The sequence below is a fragment of the Chelon labrosus genome, assembly GCF_963514085.1.
Source record: "Chelon labrosus genome assembly, chromosome: 16".
NCBI classification, from domain to species: domain Eukaryota; kingdom Metazoa; phylum Chordata; class Actinopteri; order Mugiliformes; family Mugilidae; genus Chelon; species Chelon labrosus.
Window position 1 is genome coordinate 6,168,457 of NC_140349.1, and position 21,805 is coordinate 6,190,261.

A 21,805-nucleotide genomic window follows, 5' to 3' on the forward strand; every position below is an offset into this window, starting at 1 on the left:
GGTTCATCCAATTTATAAAACCTGCTTCAGCTTCTTGGCTCATTGTTTTGGTTTTGCAACCTCAGGCCTCTAAGCCCTACTGTCCTACAATGCAGCAGCACCAAACTGAACACAGGCAAAGATGATGACTAGAAATCTGAACACGCAGCAGCTAAATACGTCTAAGTGGTTGGTGGAGGCCAAGCCCTAAGTTTGTGTTTCTCATTTATTACAATTATATTTGAAACAAAGACATCAGAGCATTGGTTTGTCAGAAAAAAAATTCATTCTTCTTTACCAGGCACCCAGTTTAAGAACATTTGCTTATTTTTAAAGCAATTTCCAAAACTCCCCTAATCATTGGCATAAAGAATGATGTTGCACAAAAAATAAAAAATTCAAAAGACAAGAGTGGAAAGTAGGGAAACATATTAAAACTATTGTTTAGAGTCTTTAGAGGAACCCTATCGGAACAGTGCTAAGCATAGTTTTAATAAAAAACGGACTTAAGTTAGCTTTAATGCGTTAAAAACTAACGCAGGTTGAGACCAAAACAGAGCAAAAATAGGAGAATATGGAAAGAATATGGACTACCATTCAACCAGTGGCCAGAAAACACAACTCATATAAATACATTGCTCTATGTCAACTGAGTAGTGTACAGTACTGTGTGACTTTGCACTGCATGGTTACAGAGATTGAGTAAATCCTTTGCTGCTGAGCTGAGATTTAAATGAGCGATGACAACCAAATAACTTTCTTCAAACGTGCCTGGATCTGCACTGTATGATTCTGTGGAATTAAGGAGGGATTTTGGCAAGTAGGAAGTATAGGTCAAAAAGGCCTGCCAACATAAGTCCTTTCATGAGTTTATTGCCAGATTCAATGATACAAATACAAATATTTCACAATAAAATGGGGAAAGTCCATCTTGTGCAAATGTGTCAAATGGCAAATGTTTTGGTGCAGACAAATTTCTTCTGAAAGGGAATACTACATTATAGGTACTTGTATTTTTTATATCTCCATTACCCATTTTAGATACTTTCAGGCAGCAGAGACAAGCTTTAAAAAAACTAAACTGAGAGTCTGACCACTGCAAAGCCTTCTCCAGCACATCCCAAAGATTCTCAATGGTGTTAAGGTCTGGACTCTGTGGTGGCCAATCCATGTCTGAAAATGATGTCCCATGCTCCCTGAACCACTCTTTCACAATCTGAGCCCCATGAATCCTAGCATTGTCATCTTGGAATATGCCCGTGAACATCAGGGAAGAAAAAATCCATTGATGGAATAACCTGGTCATTCAGTATATTCAGGTAGTCAGCTGACCTCATTCTTTGGACACGTAATGTTGCTGAACCGAGACCAGAGCAACTGCAGCAACCCCAGATCATAGCACTGCCCCCACAGGCTTGTACAGTAGACACTAGGCATGATGGGTGCATCACTTCATCTGCCTCTCTTCTTACCCTGATGCCCCCATCACTCTGGAACAGGGTGAATCTGGACTCACCAGACCACATGACCTTCTTCCATTGCTCCAGAGTCCAATCTTTATGCTCCCTAGCATATTGAAGCCTTTTTTCCAGTTAGCCTCACTGATTAGTGGTTTTCTTAAGGTTTTCTCCGATCACAATCAACCAGGATTTTTTTCCGACCACATTTCTTCCTCAAAGACAGTGGTTCCCCACTATCCTTCCAGTTTTTAATAATGCGTTGGACAGTTTTAGTGGTTTCTACAATCTCCTTAGATGTTTTCTCTGCTTGATGCATGTCAATGATTTGACTCTTCTCAAACAGACTAACATCTTTACCACAACCACGGGATGTGTCTTTACACATGGTTGTTTAGGAAATGAGAAGCTACTCATTGCATCAGTTGGGGTTACACAACTTGTTGCCAGCTGAAAGATAATCACCCATGCAGCAACTATCCAATAGGAGGCTCCTACCTATTTGCTCAGTTAAATCCAGATGGAGACTTTTTCTTTGGCCAGGCAGTGTACATCTGGCATTCACCTTAATTCTGTCTTTCACTGCTTTATTTAATCATTCATTCATTCATTTTCTATACCCGCTTATTCCTGTTAAGGGTCGCGGGGGTCTGCTGGAGCCTATCCCAGCTGTCATCGGGCGAGAGGCAGGGGTACACCCTGGACAGGTCGCCAGTCCATCGCAGGGCTAACACAGAGACACAGACAACCATTCACACTCACACTCACACCTACGGCCAATTTAGAATCACCAATTAACCTAATGAGCATGTCTTTGGATGGTGGGAGGAAGCCGGAGTACCCGGAGAGAACCCACGCAGACACAGGGAGAACATGTAAACTCCACACAGAAAGGCCCAGCCGGCCCATGGATTCGAACCAGTGACCTTCTTGCTGTGAGGCATCAGTGCTAACCACCTCGCCGCTTTATTTAATCATTTTATTTTATTATAATTTTATAATCATTATCATCCACAATCTGAACACAAATGTGTCATCACTTGATTTTATGTCAACCTGGTTTGAGGTGCATGTTTGTTCTCATCCCTATCATTTCATTAGTTATGGGAAGGTGTGTCATACTTTTGATAATTGGCTTTTCTTCTGAATCTGGAGCCTGGCACGCCCTGCTTTCACCACAGTAAAAGATGAATGTAATATGGCATGTTTGACAAAGGTAAGAAAACTATTTTTGGCTGCCAAAAAAGCATATCATTATGATTGAGTTTCAGATGGAGTGATGTAGGCATTGTCACACATGGATCACATTTGATTTGCACATTACAGTCTAAAATCTTTTGGCACAATGCTCTTGCCAGGCTTCTCAAAAGAACCCGAGGGGCCTTGGCAGTTATCTTCTTTTAAAACTTAATGTTAATTAAATGCACCGATCAATCACAACATTAAAACCACTGACAGGAGAAGTAAATACCATTGACCATCATTTGATAATTCAATATTCCACAGGAAAACTTTTGGACCTGGCATTCATGGATGTTACTTAGACTTGTAGCACCCACCTAGACCAGACTAGGCACCCCCACCCCATAGCAATGACACTCCTTGATGGCAGCAGCCATCCCCAGCAGGATGCAGCCTGACACAGGCACACACACAAAAACACTTTAGGAACAACTGAAAAAAACATGAAGAACAGCACAAGGTGTTGACCTGGCCTCCAAATTCACTAGATCCCAAACTGATCAAGTGTCTGTGGGATGATCCACAGAGGCCCCTCCTCTTAGAGGCACCCCCATTAATTGTTGCCAGACACCACAGGACACCCTCAGAAGGCCCATGTCCATTCTCTGATGAGTCACAACTGTTTTGGAGACACAAGGGAGACTTAACTAAAACAGACCTTTATTCTAATGTGGTAAGTTTTATCTTAAGCGATGACATATCTACTGCGAACTGGGGCATGGGCTTAACTATGGGCCTTATCAGCCACACCCGATGATCGGATGATAAAGTGCATAGCTGAAGAGGCTCAAAAGTCACCACTTTCTTGCTGCTCGTGCTCACCAGTTGTCATTTTTTTAGTCACCTACATTTACCATTTTGTTCAAATTTAATGAAACAAACCATTTATTTTGTAACCTGATGTCTGGTTAGGGTTAGGGTTGGACTCTCTTATCAGCTCCTTGCAAACTTTTACAGAGCCACGATTGAAGGCATCCTGTGTCTCAGTGTGACAGTGCAGTACGGCAGCTGGACAGCACAGCACAGGACAGGAAGGACTTAGCCCGGGTGGTGAGGACAGCACAGGGGATTGTGGGCTGCCGTCTACCAGAAGAGGGCTAGACGCATTGCGAAAAGACCCCACCCACCCAGGCAACACAGATATTCTCAGGGACAGCTTCTTCCCTAGAGCTGTTAAGGAAATCTCCCCCCTGTAGCAAAACACCACATCCTATCCCCCTACAGAACCCTCACAACATCTCATAGACTGGGACTTGCACTAAGCTGCACTTTATTTACATTCAAAATTTTGTTTTGTTCTCATAATGACAATAAAGACTCTTGATTCTTGGCGATACCTGTTCTGATTTATGATCAGGTTTGTATCAGACAACAGCAATACAATTAAGTGGGGCAATTTCGGGAAGGCAATCTGTAACTTTAAAACAACAAAGGCTCAGAAAACTTGTCTTAACAACATTTTGATTGATGTTCTTGTTAGGTGACTAGTTTAATCTTTATCATTGTGTTCTCACACTTGACTTGAGTTTCTGTGCCACCTATTTCCACCTGTGCATTAATCACGAAACATTACTGGTGTTGTTGCAGCGTCACTAATGTCTTAGCGTACGGTTTATGCAATCAGCAACAGATGTTCTCCGTGTCTGTTTTACGACACTGTGGATTTTTATTTATGTTTTAATTGTATATGTGTGAAACCCAGAGCCCCCCCTCCCACCTGCCGACATGTCTCTGCCTTTCAGTCTTGAAAACCTGCCAAGCCTGAGGGAGGCTCTTATGCAAAGACAAAGCTGCAATCACAGGGAATCCGGCTCTGCTTGTCACATCCTGGCTCTTAGATAAGAAAGACAATCTGGCTTGAAAAACATTACATTGTGAAAAAAGAAAATCTTTCAGATGTTAATAAAAGACAGAGAAGGAACAGTTTGACCAGATTAACCTTTAAGACACTAAGAATGAGTAATGTCACATAACACCGTCTTTTAAGTGTTCATTTAATAAACCAGCTCACCTATGGTACAGTTGCTATTGTGTAAGAGCACAATGGACGCACTCATAGGAAGCCTGCAGGAATTCCCGGCATCCTGAGCTCAGTGCAAAGAGATCTCCGGCCGTTACTCCGTCACACTCTGAGCAGAGGAGGCCGTTCCTCAACAGGGGAGGGACTTAACAGCTGGACCTGTTGTATATTTGATCAGTGAGCAGCGGGCGCCTCTGAGATGTTGCGAGCGCTTCACGATCGCAGTGTCTCCCATTCCAGCTGAGACTGAATGCCAACCAGTGAAGAGTTCCAGCACACTCGGGTAAGAACAAATATTCTTATGACTAGTGATGGCATGTTCAGATTTTCTCAATAAAAAGCTTTTTTTTTTCTTCAAGAGAAAAGTTTTATTTTAACTGAAACTGGAATCTCATTTAAACTGCAACTTTGCTTTCTGAGAAAAGTCTGGTATGTGTCCTGCATTGCCAGCCAACACCCTGATAAAAAGCGAAAGCAAACATTCCTCGCACATTACCTCTGACCACATTGCTTAGATAGGGGTTTAACGGAAAGTAGTCCCTTGTGTCACTAAAAAAACTTCTGGACAAGTCTGAACAAAGTGTCGACATCATGCTCGGAGCTGCTCCACACACAAAGAGTTTCCACAGTCACTGTGGGCCGTTATGTAATCTTTATATTTATGACACTTTTTTCATTGTTTATTGCCTCATTCATTCCTGTTATTTACAGCTGAGGTGTTGACAAGAATGCGACGCGACGATAAAGACTGATGTGTAGTAAATGTGATGCAACTGGTTTGTGTTTGTAAGCCAAAGGTGAGAGCAAATTGGCTGATTGAGCCATATCTGCTCTTTATGTAAAGCACAGAAGGAGCAGCTCGACTGGTTATCAGCTCTAAAATCTTCTTGTCAGTCAGACAGATTCTTGGCTATTGTAAAGCTACAGGCAGAAACTGAATAACACTTTTAGACAAGCGGGTGCACCGAGTGTCATCGCACTTAACTCATGTCAAAGTCGTTACACAGTCTGGGAGAAAGTTTCTCTCTCTGTAACCTTGTAAATCAAAGCACAATCCCATCTTATCCAAATGATCATTAAAGTGCATTGCTCTCCCCGCCATCGAATGAACACTGGGGTCATAAAATAATTATATACAAAAAAAAGACAAGTCTGCTTACTTCAAGAATGAATGACTACTGTGCACTGTTATTTCACAATCATAATCAAAAGATCGTTCTATCCTCAAGACGTGTGTGATTCAAAAGTCGTTTTCTTCAGTAAAACTATACGGCATATGTGATTATTCAGTATCAACAAATTCCAACAAAATGGAATGGCTCACAAGGGTGTCAATGAATAGATGCTTAAAAAAACTACATGTTTTTAAATAAAATAAGGTGCAGTGTGTAGGCAATGAGTGAACAAACATTTATCCATTATCTTCCATTATCAGCGCTTATCCTGTAGAGCAGGGGTGTAAAAGCAAGTGGGTTGGTCTCCCTTGTGTCTCCAAAACAGTTGTGTCTCATCAGAGAATGGACATAGGCCTTCTGAGGGTGTCCTGTGTTGTCTGGCAACAGAATGTTTGTTAGTGGGGGCCTTTGAGGGGAGGGGCCACTGTGGATCATCCCACGGATACTTGATCAGTTTGGGATCTAGTGAATCTTCATGTTTTTTTAGTTGTTCCCAAAGCGTTTTTGTGTGTGTGCCTGTGTCAGGCTGCATCCTGCTGGGGTGTGTCATTGCTATGGGGTGGGGGTGTCTGGTCTGGTCTAGGTGGGTGCTACATGTCTAAGTAACATCCACACCAATGACTGCCAGGCCCAAAAGTTTCCCAGCAGAACATTGAATTGTCACAAGATGGTCAATGTCAGTGGTTTTAATGATGTGGCTGTCTGTAATGTGTGTAAATGTGGTTTCTCTGCAACACATTTAACTTTAAGCTCAGTAGCAAAGATTAAATTTACTTTAAACTGAATATTACATGTTGGTGCATTGCAGAGATGATGCATCAAAATAAATTGGATTGCACATCGTACCTAATAAAGTGGTCACTAAGCATACAATTACTGGTGCTTTCACCCCTTATTGGGACAAACATAGCTGCAGAAGCTGAAAGCCTCTTTTTATTACATTATTAAACAGTAACTTACCTACAGATATCTATGTAGTTGAGTCCCTCCCCATCTTTATCTGACTAATGTGAATGTTAAACAGTAAAGGTATGTTAACAGTGTGGTAACTCTTTGGCCTTATGCGGGTAATGTATTTGCGTTTATGATATGATAGGCAGACTCACATGGTGCAATAAAACGGACGCGCCCCATCCTTAGAAACATTCAAACATTTACAAAGTGGGTGATGAGCTCAACCTGCAAATTCAGCAGCTGCAAGCGCAGACACTGGAGCACCGCAACACTGCTGCTGTTGTACAAACACATTTTTTTGTGTTACCTGGCCTGCAGGTTCTTTCACCCTTGATGTTGTAACTGCGAAACAGTGACTTCATGCTGTAGTAGTTAAACACACCTTTAGTCCAATGACATTTCCATCTCGGGCAGCCAAGATAATTAATATGTTTGTCAACGTGTCTGACAAAGTTTCCACAGACTTGTCTTCTTGGAGGAAACATCACACCTGAGTTCACCTCCACACCCTTTTTTACTGAGACTGATTATATTAACTCCTACGGACAGCAATGACATCATAAAACAGTAACTTCGGGAATGTGCAACTGGCATCAAGATAGTATACTCATGCATTATTACGGTGGCAATGTGTCTCTAAAGGCAAGAAACAACAAGCTCTGTCTTTCTGTGAGGTTTAACTTAAAGGCACTGTTGCACAACAGTAGTTTGTTACATGAATCGCTAGAATCTGTACCTTGCAGCTATTCTAACTGCAACTCCAAGTTCCTTTAGACGAGGTCAGTGACTCCAATTAGGCCAAGAACATGCAGCGTAACAGAGATATATCAGTCAGGACCTTTAACATTACGCAAAAAGTGTGTCAAAGAAAGGCAAAGCTTCACAGTGGTGCAGCAGAAGTAGTAGTAGAAGAGCTCAAGGTGGAATGTAAAGGCGGTGACACAAAGCCGAAGGCTGGCAATTTGCTGGTGGTTGCATCCATAGTTTTTGTGGAGCGCCCGGCCGCATTGGCATCAGTCGCCTTGTCTGTGGCTTTTCAGACAATTCCGCATGTCGAATCCGCAACAGACAGATGACTCTGGCTGATCAACTTAGCAGCAGAAAGAAAATGCCTAAGTTGAAATGGCACAGGGAGGTTCTTCTCATTTTTCATCTTCATTTAATCTTAACATGCAAATATGTGCAAATATAGAAGTCAGCTCTGTACAAGGTTTTTTTTAGATCTACCTAGCCTCACAGCTAATAGTAGCTCCTCTGGTTTCCCCCTTTGAATCCAGACTACTGCCATCTGCCGATGTGAAGAGTTGTTTCCTTCCATGCAGATGCAGAACGTATGTGCTCGCTGGCCATTGGCTGTTGTCTTTCTGGTGTGTTCTAGGGCTTTTTGGTCCATGCACAGGCCTTCGTTGCTCATTGTTCTTTGGTGTTAGTTTGGTGTGTTGCTGTTTTTGTCTTTCCATTTAATGATGCTGCTTCTGACTCTACTGATGGGGAACTCAGCCTTTGCAAGTCATGTAAATGCTACCATGCTGAGTTTTATGTGTGGGCTATGCTGTGGATCTTCTGTTCTGTTGTCAGCTTTTTGTGACATAAAATGCAAAGTAAACCAATGGGATGTTTGGAAACTTTGCAACTATGATCTGAAATAAAGTTGTTAAAATTATGATTTTAAGTTTGGCTGCACAGTGTAGATATTGTAAGGTGATAGCTACTAACCAGACATAGTATTGGTTATTTGAGCTTGTTTGTGCTCCAAAGGCTTGGCATTACAACACACTGTATCTGGCTGTTCCAGTTTTGTCTTGTTGCCTCTACTTGTGCCAAAGTAAATACAGGATGTGTGTGAAAATGATACAGAGTTAATTTCTTTTGCAGTTCGTGCAAGGGCAGAATGAAATGAAAAGAAAAAAAAACGTTAGTTTAATTGCAACATTTTTATCTATGTACAGTGTATACTGCATGGACTGTGAATTATCTAGTCACCCAGACTATGCATTTAAGGACACAGAAGTAGAATAAACGCCTCGACTGACATGTATTATTGTAAGTTGATTTGTTTTTAATTTGTTTTTAATTTAAAGTAGTGTGATATAACAAACAAACGCCAGTGCAATGGGGTTTACAAGACACCCATCCATACTGTCCAGTCAAGTGCAGTATTTTATGTTGCATAAAATGCTGTACATGGTATTTTTATAGCACAATAACCATTGCAAATAGATTTTGTGTTTTATACAGTGTGAATGTTGTATTACTATCACTTATTTTGTCTTTTCTCATACCTAATCTGATATGATTCGCGTGTCTGTGTCATTTCCTTCATATACTTTTATGTTATAGTTGTAAAATAAGTTAATAAACTTGGTCCAATACACTTGCATTTGAGAAGCAGTAAAATGAAGACAATATCAAACCATAAACTCATGTGAGGGAGATTAAAACTTACTGGGAATGCCTTATCTCTCTACAGGAACGAAGTCGCAAGGCCGTGAGGCTTTGACCATAAAAGCCTGTTCATCATTATCCTGAAGTGTGGAGAAGCCAGCAGTGCCTGAGGATCTGAGGCTACCCACAGACTCTTAAGGAAACTGACAGGTTTGATACACAGTTGGAACACAGATCATATTTTGGAAAACTTACCTTGTGGGTGACATGTAAGGCCCTCAAGCTTAAAAGCAAATTAAAAATAATTACTTGGCACTATTTCTAGGTTGTTTTATTTTAATTTCTCCAGACTTGAAATATCATGGGCTGATCTCAGATCCAATTCTATACATTTTACCTTCAGTGTTGTTCTGCAGCATTTCAAATATTCCTCACTACTTTACTCTACATCACCAGAACTAGCGCCTAATTAGAGGATGCAAGTATTAAGAACCCACTTGTTTGTTTTTGGAAAGTGTTTGGGTTGTATGCAATAGTTGGAGGTGATGTAGGTACTGTATTGTGTTGCATTTCTCTAGGAGTGACTGCTTGATTGTTTGGTTAATATGCTTTCCAAATACTTTCTTCTTAATGATTCCATAAGCAACAAACCCATCTGTTGCACAACTTTGAACTCGCCCAACCTAATGGAAGCTGATAGGTATAATTTATTTAACATTTAATCAGAGTCGGCCCAAAGCTAACGTCTAACCAACTGTTTGCATACCACAGCATAACAACCAGCATTACACATCATCCAAAAAACAGTATGCCACCCCGTGTGCATTTAGGATGCTCTGTCCACTTTCATGTTTAGAAATATGGATAGTTGTACCATATTTTCAACAGCGCCATAAACTGCAGCCTCCAAAATTACAATAAAGTTTAATTAACAGTTCTCTGTACAAGTTTGATTAGCAGCACTTATTGCAGGGCTGTTTAAAGTATTAGGCAGCATTCATCACCAAGGTATTTGTATTATGTTAATAGAGTGCTAATGGAAGGGGAGGCTGGTAATTATTTTTAACTCTGTGTAGCCTTAGCTTTTTGATGAGGTGGATAATAAATAAAATATTTTTAATATTGCTTACGGTATAAGGGGTGCAATATCCAAACTAACTTAAATAATTGTTTCTGTGTCAACACAGCGCTTTGGGTCAAGATGGATTCCAACATTAAGAATGCTGAGGCGAAGCAAAATGGCAACACAAAAGTCCACGGGCCTGTGGCTGGCATATTTCTGGAGAAGACTAATGAGAAGATAACAATTTATCAAGCCATGAAAAAACGCTTGCTTAAGCCAGGAACAGCATTAGCCCTGCTTGAAGCACAAGCTGCCACAGTAGGTATCGTAGACCCGATAAAAAAACGAATTCTTTCTGTTTCGGATGCTGTTAAAGAGGGGGTAGTTGGACCAGAGATGAAAGAGAAACTCCTCTTAGCAGAGAAATCCATTAGTGGATATGCAGACCCCTACACCAATGACACGATATCTGTATTCCAAGCTATGCAGAAAGATTTAGTCCCTCGAGAATATGGATTGAGGCTGCTGGAAGCACAGATAGCCACAAAAGGTGTATTTGATCCTGTGGAGAAGAAAAACATTTCAGTTGACTCTGCAATTCAGAAGGGCTACTATGAAAAAGGTTTGCTCAATGACCAGATGTCAGAGCTCAAGGTGTTTTACGATCCAACCTCACAACAAAATCTTAACTACAAAGACCTTCTACAGAAATGCACCGTGGAGCCTGACACGGGCCTGGCGCTCCTTCCTGTTTTCATCACGTTCAAAGGTCTGAGAAGAGGCATTTCCTCTGCTGAACTCCTTCAATCAAAGATCATTGACAAAGAAACATTCGATGACCTACAGAAGGGGAAGACAACAACACAGGATGTGATGTTGATGGAAACAGTGAAAGAATACCTGGAAGGCAAAGGCAGTATTGCTGGCATTGCTGTACTCTCGTCCAATCAGAGAATGAGCATTTATCAAGCCATGAAGCAAGGCATACTGATGCCTGGAACTGCACTTGTTCTACTGGAGGCACAAGCAGCAACTGGATTCATGATTGATCCTGTAGAAAATAAAAAGTACACTGTGGATGACGCTATGAAAAACAAACTAGTTGGCCCAGAATTTCATGCAAAGCTGCTTTCAGCTGAGCGAGCAGTAACTGGATACAAAGATCCATATTCAGGGGAAACCATATCCCTGTTTCAAGCACTGTCAAAAGACCTCATTGTCAAAGAACATGGGATCCGCCTACTAGAGGCACAAATAGCTACAGGTGGAATCATAGACCCAATCAACAGTCACAGACTTCCCACAGAAGTGGCCTTCAAGCGAGGTTATTTTAATGAAGAAATGAATGCCATTCTAGAGGATTCAGGGGATGACACAAAGGGCTTTTTTGACCCAAACACAGAAGACAATCTGACCTATCTTCGATTGATGGAAAGGTGTGTCACTGATCCTGTCACTGGACTGTGCCTCCTTCCTCTACATGATAAATCAGGCATTGTGAATTTCAGCTTCATAGATTACCAAACAAAAAAGGCTTTCAAAGAGGAGAAGGTGAAAGTGATGTATGGAAAGTACATGGGAATGACAGTGTCTCTGTGGGAACTGCTGATGTCGGAATACTTTGATGAACAGCAAAGGCAAGACATCTTTCAAAAATATCGAGAGGGGAAGCTCAGTATCAAGATGATCATCACGACAGTTCTGGAAGTCATAGAAAAATCGGTGAAAACCACTGAAGTTCTCTTTGAAGGCATCAGAGAAAATGTGACAGCCAAACAGCTTGTGGAGGCAGAGATCATAAGTAAGGAAGTCATGGAGGACCTGACAAAGGGAAAAAAGTCAGTGAAGGAAGTGATAGAAGATGAAAATGTGAATATGTACTTAAAGGGGAAAGACTGCATTGCAGGTATTCTGCTTCCTGATTCTCAAGTCATGACAATCTACCAGGCCAGACAGAAAAGACTGCTGATGCCAGGAACTGCACTGATTCTACTGGAGGCACAGGCAGCAACAGGGTTCGTTATTGACCCTATTGGAAACAGAAAGTTTTCAGTGGATGATGCTGTAAAAGCAAAGATTGTAGGGCCTGATGTCTGTCAAAAGCTTCGGTCAGCAGAGAAAGCAGTCACTGGATACAAAGAACCATATGATAACAAAATAATCTCTTTGTTCCAAGCAATGCAAAAAGATCTCATCCTAAAAGACCATGGAATTCGCCTCCTGGAGGCACAAATTGCAACTGGTGGGATCATTGACCCAGTGAACAGCCATCGCATTCCTGTCCACGTGGCCTATAAGAAAGGGTACTTCAATGAAGAAATGAATCAGATTCTGGATGATCCAAGTGACGACACCAAAGGATTCTTTGACCCCAACACCCACGAGAACCTGACATACTTGCAGCTCATGGCCAGATGCGTCACAGATCCCAGTACAGGCTTGTGCCTCTTACCGCTCAAAGGCAAGGGCAACAAAATTACCATTGATAACACTATTAGGGAATTATTCAAAGCAACAACAGCTACTGTCAAGTATGGCAGGTTCAAGGGCAAGCACACAACACTGTGGGATCTTATCAATTCAGAGTATTTGTCTGAGGACAAGCGGCAAGAGTATTTCAAGCTCTTCAAGTCAAGGAAAATCACAATTGAGCAACTCATTGTAACCATTGTAGAGATCATTGAGAGTAAGGAGATAAGGCAGCAAGCAGGGCTGAACTTGGAAGGTCTCAGAGGGGAAGTGTCTGTGGCCGATCTTCTTGATCTTGAAATTGTGGATGAACAAACATACAGCAGCATGATTGATGGGAACATAACAAGCACTGATGTGATGAAAATGGACAGTGTAAGAGCCTATCTACAAGGGACAAGCTGTGTAGCTGGAGTGATACTGCAACCCTCCAATAAGAAACTGAGTATCTATGAGGCACAGAGAATTGGCATTCTCACACCTGGCACTGCACTTTGCCTTCTTGAAGCACAAGCAGCAACAGGGTTCATTGTTGATCCTCTGAAAAACAAAAAAATGACAGTAGAACAAGCTCTCAGAGAAAAGATTATTAGTCCACAGATGTATGAAAAGCTTCTCTCTGCAGAGAGGGCTGTCACTGGTTACACTGATCCATACACAGGGCAAAAGATCTCCCTTTTCCAAGCCTTGAAAAAGGATCTTATTGTCAAGCAGCATGGCATCCGTTTACTTGAGGCCCAGATTGCTACAGGTGGTATCATTGATCCTTTGAAGTGTCTTCACTTACCCCTGGAAGTTGCATTCAGGAAAGGATATTTTGATACAGAACTTAATCAAATCCTAACAGACCCAAGTGATGACACGAAGGGCTTTTTTGACCCAAAGACAAAAGACAATCTGACATACATGGAGATGTTGGGCAGATGTGTAAAAGATAAGGAAACTGGACTGTTTTTCCTGCCACTGAATGACACCCTAAAAACTGCAACGAAGGAAAATCTGTATACCGACACAGAGATAAAGCAAGAGTTTGAAAAGACACTTGTGACCATGTCTGTAGGGCGCTATTCCGGGAAATCAGTTTCGCTATGGGACTTGATTCATTCCAGGTACTTCACTGAAGAGCAGCGGCTTGAATTCATTGAAAAATACAGAACAAGGAAGATGAGCACACAAAACATAATCACATTAGTGATTTCCATAATTGAAAAACTGGAGAAGAGTGAAACTCCCAAATTGATAATGGGCCTGAGAAAGCATGTCTCAGCACAACAGCTATTGGACACTGATATCATTGATGCAGAAACATTCGATCAGGTGAAAGAAGGAAAACTCACCTTTGAAGCAGTGACCCAAGGTGACTCTGTGAAAGGATATCTAAAAGGAACCGGATGCATTGCTGGAATTACGGTTCATCCATCCAAGAAAGTAATGAGCATCTATGAAGCAAGACAGGAAGATCTCTTGACCCCTGGCATTGCACTCGTACTGCTCGAAGCACAGGCTGCAACTGGATGGGTCATCGATCCTCTCAAAAACAAGTTCTATACAGTTGATGAGGCTGCAAAAGAGAAGGTAATCGGACCGGATGTTCATGAGCAACTTCTCATGGCTGAACGAGCTGTCACTGGCTATAAGGATCCATACACAGATGCAACAATAACGTTGTTTGAAGCCATGAATGAACAGCTGATTCAAAGAAGTGATGGCCTTCGTCTTCTAGAAGCACAGCTAGCAACTGGAGGAATCATTGACCCAAATCTAAGTCTCAGGGTACCTGCTCATGTCGCTATCAAAAAGGGATGTTTGGATGAAGAAATGAACAAAATCCTGTCGAACCCTACTGATGCTGAAAAGGGACACTTTGATCCAAATACCAAAGAAAAACTCTCCTACCTTCAGCTGAGAAATCGATGTGAGAGAGACCCAAAAACTGGACTTCTTCTCCTACCAGTGAACAAAGAGGAATCCAATGTATTTCACACAGATGAGCAAATAGAGCTTGCATTCAAAAACAAAACTGTTGCCATGAATGAAGGAACATTTAAAAACAAAGTTGTAACAGTGTGGGAATTGTTGTTGTCTCAATATATTTCAAAACAGAAAAGGGAGCAGCTCATTCAACAATACAGGACAGGAGCTATGACAATAGAAGAGATCATTGAAATACTCACTGTTATCATTACAGAGGTATCGTCCAAAGAAAGAAAGTTCAAAGGACTAAGAAAACAGGTCTCAGCCAGTGAGCTGTTTGAGTCAAAGATTATATCAAAGGAGCTCTTCACCCAAATTGTACAAGGGGAAGTAACTGAAGAAAATGTTGACAAAATGGAATCTATTCAAAAATATCTTGGAGCAACAAACTGTATTGCAGGTGTCAGAGTTGAATCAACAAAGAAGGTTATGAGCATCTACGAAGCCAAAAGCAAAGGTCTGCTGACTCCTGGAACATCTCTGGTCCTGCTGGAGGCCCAGGCTGCCACTGGATTTGTCATTGATCCAGTGAACAACAAGAAACTTTCTGTGGAGGAAGCTGTGGCTCAAAGAGTAGTGGGAAGTGAGTGGAAAAACAAACTGCTTTCAGCTGAAAGGGCCGTTACGGGATACAAAGATCCCTACACTGGAAACACAATTTCTTTGTTCCAAGCCTTGAAAAAGGATCTCATCGTGAAAGATCATGGAATTCGTCTCCTTGAAGCACAAATTGCAACAGGAGGAATAATTGATCCAGTGCATAGTCACAGAGTACCTGTAGAGGTTGCATACCAAAGAGGTTACTTTGATGAAGAAATGAACCAGATTCTGTCCGACCCTGACGACGATACCAAGGGCTTCTTTGACCCCAACACGAAAGAGAACCTCACTTATCTCCAGCTGATTGAGAGATGTGTTAGAGATCCCATCACAGGCCTTAGCTTACTGGTCATCGTCAAGAAAGGAGAGTTTTATTTCTTTGTTGATGAGGCAACAAAACTCCGTCTGAAATCTACAACAACAACCAAAGCAGGAGGGAAATACCAAGGACAAACAGTATCTCTGTGGGATCTGCTCTACTCCAAATACATCACTGAGGAGAAGAGGAGAGAACTTGTGCAACAGTACAAGTCTGGATCAATTACAATTGAACGCTTCCTGGAAATCATCCTGACAATCATTCAGCAGCAGACCATAACAACCTCATCATCATCATCATCAACTGTCAAAAGCCAACAACCAGAAAAAGTAACGGACAGTAGCACAACAAAAACCACCATCACTACAATCACAGAGACTACTGATGTTCAAAACTTCCATGGAATCAGAAAAGATGTCACTGCTAATGAGCTGCTTGAATCAAAAATTATTGATGAGAACCTCTACAAAGATCTTAGCACTGGAAAAGTCACAGTGACAGAAGTAAGTGAAATGGACTCAGTCCGTCAGTATCTTGAGGGGACCAACAGCATTGCAGGTGTGTTCATCCAATCCACCGAAGAGACAATGAGCATTTGTGAGGCCAAAAGCAAAGGTCTGCTGACTCCTGGAACATCTCTGGTCCTGCTGGAGGCCCAGGCTGCCACTGGATTTGTCATTGATCCAGTGAACAACAAGAAACTTTCTGTGGAGGAAGCTGTGGCTCAAGGAGTGGTTGGCAATGAGTGGAAAAACAAACTTATTTCAGCTGAAAGGGCTGTTACGGGATACAAAGATCCCTACACTGGAAACACAATTTCTTTGTTCCAAGCCTTGAAAAAGGATCTTATTGTGAAAGATCATGGAATTCGTCTCCTTGAAGCACAAATTGCAACAGGAGGAATAATTGATCCAGTGCATAGTCACAGAGTACCTGTAGAGGTTGCATACCAAAGAGGTTACTTTGATGAAGAAATGAACCAGATTCTGTCCGACCCTGATGACGATACCAAGGGCTTCTTTGACCCCAACACGAAAGAGAACCTCACTTATCTCCAGCTGGTAGAGAGATGTGTTAGAGATCCCGTCACAGGCCTTAGCTTACTGGTCATCGTCAAGAAAGGAGAGTTTTATTTCTTTGTTGATGAGGCAACAAAACTCCGTCTGAAATCTACAACAACAACCAAAGCAGGAGGGAAATACCAAGGACAAACAGTATCTCTGTGGGATCTGCTCTACTCCAAATTCATCACTGAGGAGAAGAGGAGAGAACTTGTGCAACAGTACAAGTCTGGATCAATTACAATTGAACACTTTCTGGAAATCATCCTGACAATCATTCAGAAGCAGACCACAACAACCACATCATCATCATCCATTGTCACATGTCAACCACCAGAAAAAGTAAGGGATAGTAGCACAACAAAAACCACCATCACTACAATCACAGAGAATACTGATGTTCAAAACTTCCATGGAATCAGAAAAGATGTCACTGCTAATGAGCTGCTTGAATCAAAAATCATTGATGAGAACCTCTACAAAGATCTTAGCACTGGAAAAGTCACAGTGACAGAAGTAAGTGAAATGGACTCAGTCCGTCAGTATCTTGAGGGGACCAACAGCATTGCAGGTGTGTTCATCCAATCCACCGAAGAGACAATGAGCATTTGTGAGGCCAAAAGCAAAGGTCTGCTGACTCCTGGTACCTCTCTGGTCCTGCTGGAGGCCCAGGCTGCCACTGGATTTGTCATTGATCCAGTGAACAACAAGAAACTTTCTGTGGAGGAAGCTGTGACTCAAGGAGTGGTTGGCAATGAGTGGAAAAACAAACTTATTTCAGCTGAAAGGGCCGTTACGGGATACAAAGATCCCTACACTGGAAACACAATTTCTTTGTTCCAAGCCTTGAAAAAGGATCTCATCGTGAAAGATCATGGAATTCGTCTCCTTGAAGCACAAATTGCAACAGGAGGAATAATTGATCCAGTGCATAGTCACAGAGTACCTGTAGAGGTTGCATACCAAAGAGGTTACTTTGATGAAGAAATGAACCAGATTCTGTCCGACCCTGACGACGATACCAAGGGCTTCTTTGACCCCAACACTCAAGAAAACCTCACTTATCTCCAGCTGATTGAGAGATGTGTTAGAGATCCCATCACAGGCCTTAGCTTACTGGTCATCGTCAAGAAAGGAGAGTTTTATTTCTTTGTTGATGAGGCAACAAAACTCCGTCTGAAATCTACAACAACAACCAAAGCAGGAGGGAAATACCAAGGACAAACAGTATCTCTGTGGGATCTGCTCTACTCCAAATACATCACTGAGGAGAAGAGGAGAGAACTTGTGCAACAGTACAAGTCTGGATCAATTACAATTGAACGCTTCCTGGAAATCATCCTGACAATCATTCAGCAGCAGACCATAACAACCATATCATCATCATCCATTGTCACATGTCAACCACCAGAAAAAGTAAGGGATAGTAGCACAACAAAAACCACCATCACTACAATCACAGAGAATACTGATGTTCAAAACTTCCATGGAATCAGAAAAGATGTCACTGCTAATGAGCTGCTTGAATCAAAAATCATTGATGAGAACCTCTACAAAGATCTTAGCACTGGAAAAGTCACAGTGACAGAAGTAAGTGAAATGGACTCAGTCCGTCAGTATCTTGAGGGGACCAACAGCATTGCAGGTGTGTTCATCCAATCCACCGAAGAGACAATGAGCATTTGTGAGGCCAAAAGCAAAGGTCTGCTGACTCCTGGTACCTCTCTGGTCCTGCTGGAGGCCCAGGCTGCCACTGGATTTGTCATTGATCCAGTGAACAACAAGAAACTTTCTGTGGAGGAAGCTGTGGCTCAAGGAGTGGTTGGCAATGAGTGGAAAAACAAACTTATTTCAGCTGAAAGGGCTGTTACGGGATACAAAGATCCCTACACTGGAAACACAATTTCTTTGTTCCAAGCCTTGAAAAAGGATCTCATCGTGAAAGATCATGGAATTCGTCTCCTTGAAGCACAAATTGCAACAGGAGGAATAATTGATCCAGTGCATAGTCACAGAGTACCTGTAGAGGTTGCATACCAAAGAGGTTACTTTGATGAAGAAATGAACCAGATTCTGTCCGACCCTGATGACGATACCAAGGGCTTCTTTGACCCCAACACGAAAGAGAACCTCACTTATCTCCAGCTGGTTGAGAGATGTGTTAGAGATCCCATCACAGGCCTTAGCTTACTGGTCATCGTCAAGAAAGGAGAGTTTTATTTCTTTGTTGATGAGGCAACAAAACTCCGTCTGAAATCTAAAACAACAACCAAAGCAGGAGGGAAATACCAAGGACAAACAGTATCTCTGTGGGATCTGCTCTACTCCAAATTCATCACTGAGGAGAAGAGGAGAGAACTTGTGCAACAGTACAAGTCTGGATCAATTACAATTGAACACTTTCTGGAAATCATCCTGACAATCATTCAGAAGCAGACCACAACAACCACATCATCATCATCCATTGTCACATGTCAACCACCAGAAAAAGTAAGGGATAGTAGCACAACAAAAACCACCATCACTACAATCACAGAGAATACTGATGTTCAAAACTTCCATGGAATCAGAAAAGATGTCACTGCTAATGAGCTGCTTGAATCAAAAATCATTGATGAGAACCTCTACAAAGATCTTAGCACTGGACAAGTCACAGTGACAGAAGTAAGTGAAATGGACTCAGTCCGTCAGTATCTTGAGGGGACCAACAGCATTGCAGGTGTGTTCATCCAATCCACCGAAGAGACAATGAGCATTTGTGAGGCCAAAAGCAAAGGTCTGCTGACTCCTGGAACCTCTCTGGTCCTGCTGGAGGCCCAGGCTGCCACTGGATTTGTCATTGATCCAGTGAACAACAAGAAACTTTCTGTGGAGGAAGCTGTGACTCAAGGAGTGGTTGGCAATGAGTGGAAAAACAAACTGCTTTCAGCTGAAAGGGCTGTTACGGGATACAAAGATCCCTACACTGGGAACACAATTTCTTTGTTCCAGGCCTTGAAAAAGGATCTCATCGTGAAAGATCATGGAATTCGTCTCCTTGAAGCACAAATTGCAACAGGAGGAATAATTGATCCAGTGCACAGTCACAGAGTACCTGTAGAGGTTGCATACCAAAGAGGCTACTTTGATGAAGAAATGAACCAGATTCTGTCCGACCCTGACGACGATACCAAGGGCTTCTTTGACCCCAACACGAAAGAGAACCTCACTTATCTCCAGCTGATTGAGAGATGTGTTCGAGATCCCATCACAGGCCTTAGCTTACTGGTCATCGTCAAGAAAGGAGAGTTTTATTTCTTTGTTGATGAGGCAACAAAACTCCGTCTGAAATCTACAACAACAACCAAAGCAGGAGGGAAATACCAAGGACAAACAGTATCTCTGTGGGATCTGCTCTACTCCAAATACATCACTGAGGAGAAGAGGAGAGAGGTTGTGCAACAGTACAAGTCTGGATCAATTACAATTGAACACTTTCTGGAAATCATCCTGACAATCATTCAGAAGCAGACAACAACAACCTCATCATCATCAACAATTGTCAAAAGCCAACCACCAGAAAAAGTAAGGGACAGTAGCACAACAAAAACCACCATCACTACAATCACAGAGACTACTGATGTTCAAAACTTCCATGGAATCAGAAAAGATGTCACTGCTAATGAGCTGCTTGAATCAAAAATCATTGATGAGAACCTCTACAAAGATCTTAGCACTGGAAAAGTCACAGTGACAGAAGTAAGTGAAATGGACTCAGTTCGTAAGTACCTTGAGGGGACCAACAGCATTGCAGGTGTGTACATCAAGTCCACCGAAGAGACAATGAGCATTTGTGAGGCCAAAAGCAAAGGTCTGCTGACTCCTGGTACATCTCTGGTCCTGCTGGAGGCCCAGGCTGCCACTGGATTTGTCATTGATCCAGTGAACAACAAGAAACTTTCTGTGGAGGAAGCTGTGGCTCAAAGAGTGGTTGGTAAGGAGTGGAAAAACAAACTGCTTTCAGCTGAAAGGGCTGTTACGGGATACAAAGATCCCTACACTGGAAACACAATTTCTTTGTTCCAAGCCTTGAAAAAGGATCTTATTGTGAAAGATCATGGAATTCGTCTGCTTGAAGCGCAGATTGCAACAGGAGGAATAATTGATCCAGTGCATAGTCACAGAGTACCTGTAGAGGTCGCATACCAAAGAGGTTACTTTGATGAAGAAATGAACCAGATTCTGTCCGACCCTGACGACGATACCAAGGGCTTCTTTGACCCCAACACTCAAGAAAACCTCACTTATCTCCAGCTGGTTGAGAGATGTGTTAGAGATCCCATCACAGGCCTTAGCTTACTCCCCTTACACAAGTGAATTTTCTTTTAGTGAAACTAACTCAGTTAGAGTTAGTACTTTTTTTCATTAGTTTCAGAATAAATTTTAAGTTTTCTTTAAAGAAATCTGGAAAGAAAGACACACACTGTCAACTTTGTATGGTTTAAAAGAGAAAATCTTTTTTTTCAGCAAATCTTCTTTGCTACATGGATTTTATTTCTTATACTATGGGAAGATGTTTTTGTTTAACATTTTGATAACTGTGAGCACTATAGATGTTTTGAGGTTCATGGCACTGGCACACAAAACTGTAGTTCAGCTATTATTAAACTCGATGAACCTCTCACAAAATACACATTAATGCATAGAAATTCACACATAAACTTTACTACTAGAGTATGCAGTTTATCTGGCATAGGTATCTCAGTCTCAATTTTGGATCTTCTTTGTCTACATATATGCATTTTGGATTGGTCATACTTTTATTGGTTTCATATTATTGTGGTATCTGTGAATTTATATTATACACAGATGTAACTAGGGGTGGTTTCTCCTATAATTAACATGCCTATAGAGCCTGGGGAGTTATGTTTTACAATAAAGCTTTTCTTATTGATATGTTTTCTTAATTATCAAATGAACAGACCTGGAATTTTTTGCTGTGTCTTACTCTATCATATGGTCAAATAAATCTGGTGACATAAATACTGTGTCGTGATTTTTTTATGCTTTTCTTTGAATGTCTATGCATATTTGCTAGTACACACATTATTAACGATTTCCTAGTTAG

The 21,805-nt window shown here is 41.7% G+C and overlaps 1 protein-coding gene across 1 annotated transcript; it reads left to right on the plus strand.

The window, feature by feature from the left end:
* Positions 1 to 4,859: 4,859 nt before the first annotated feature.
* On the plus strand, positions 4,860 to 21,719 carry eppk1 (epiplakin 1). The gene is made up of 3 exons (XM_084562816.1): positions 4,860 to 4,981; positions 9,298 to 9,422; positions 10,400 to 21,719. The coding sequence occupies exon 3, from the start codon at positions 10,414 to 10,416 to the stop codon at positions 21,052 to 21,054; it is 10,641 nt and encodes a 3,546-aa protein (XP_084418942.1). The 5' UTR covers positions 4,860 to 4,981; positions 9,298 to 9,422; positions 10,400 to 10,413; the 3' UTR covers positions 21,055 to 21,719.
* Positions 21,720 to 21,805: the final 86 nt, after the last annotated feature.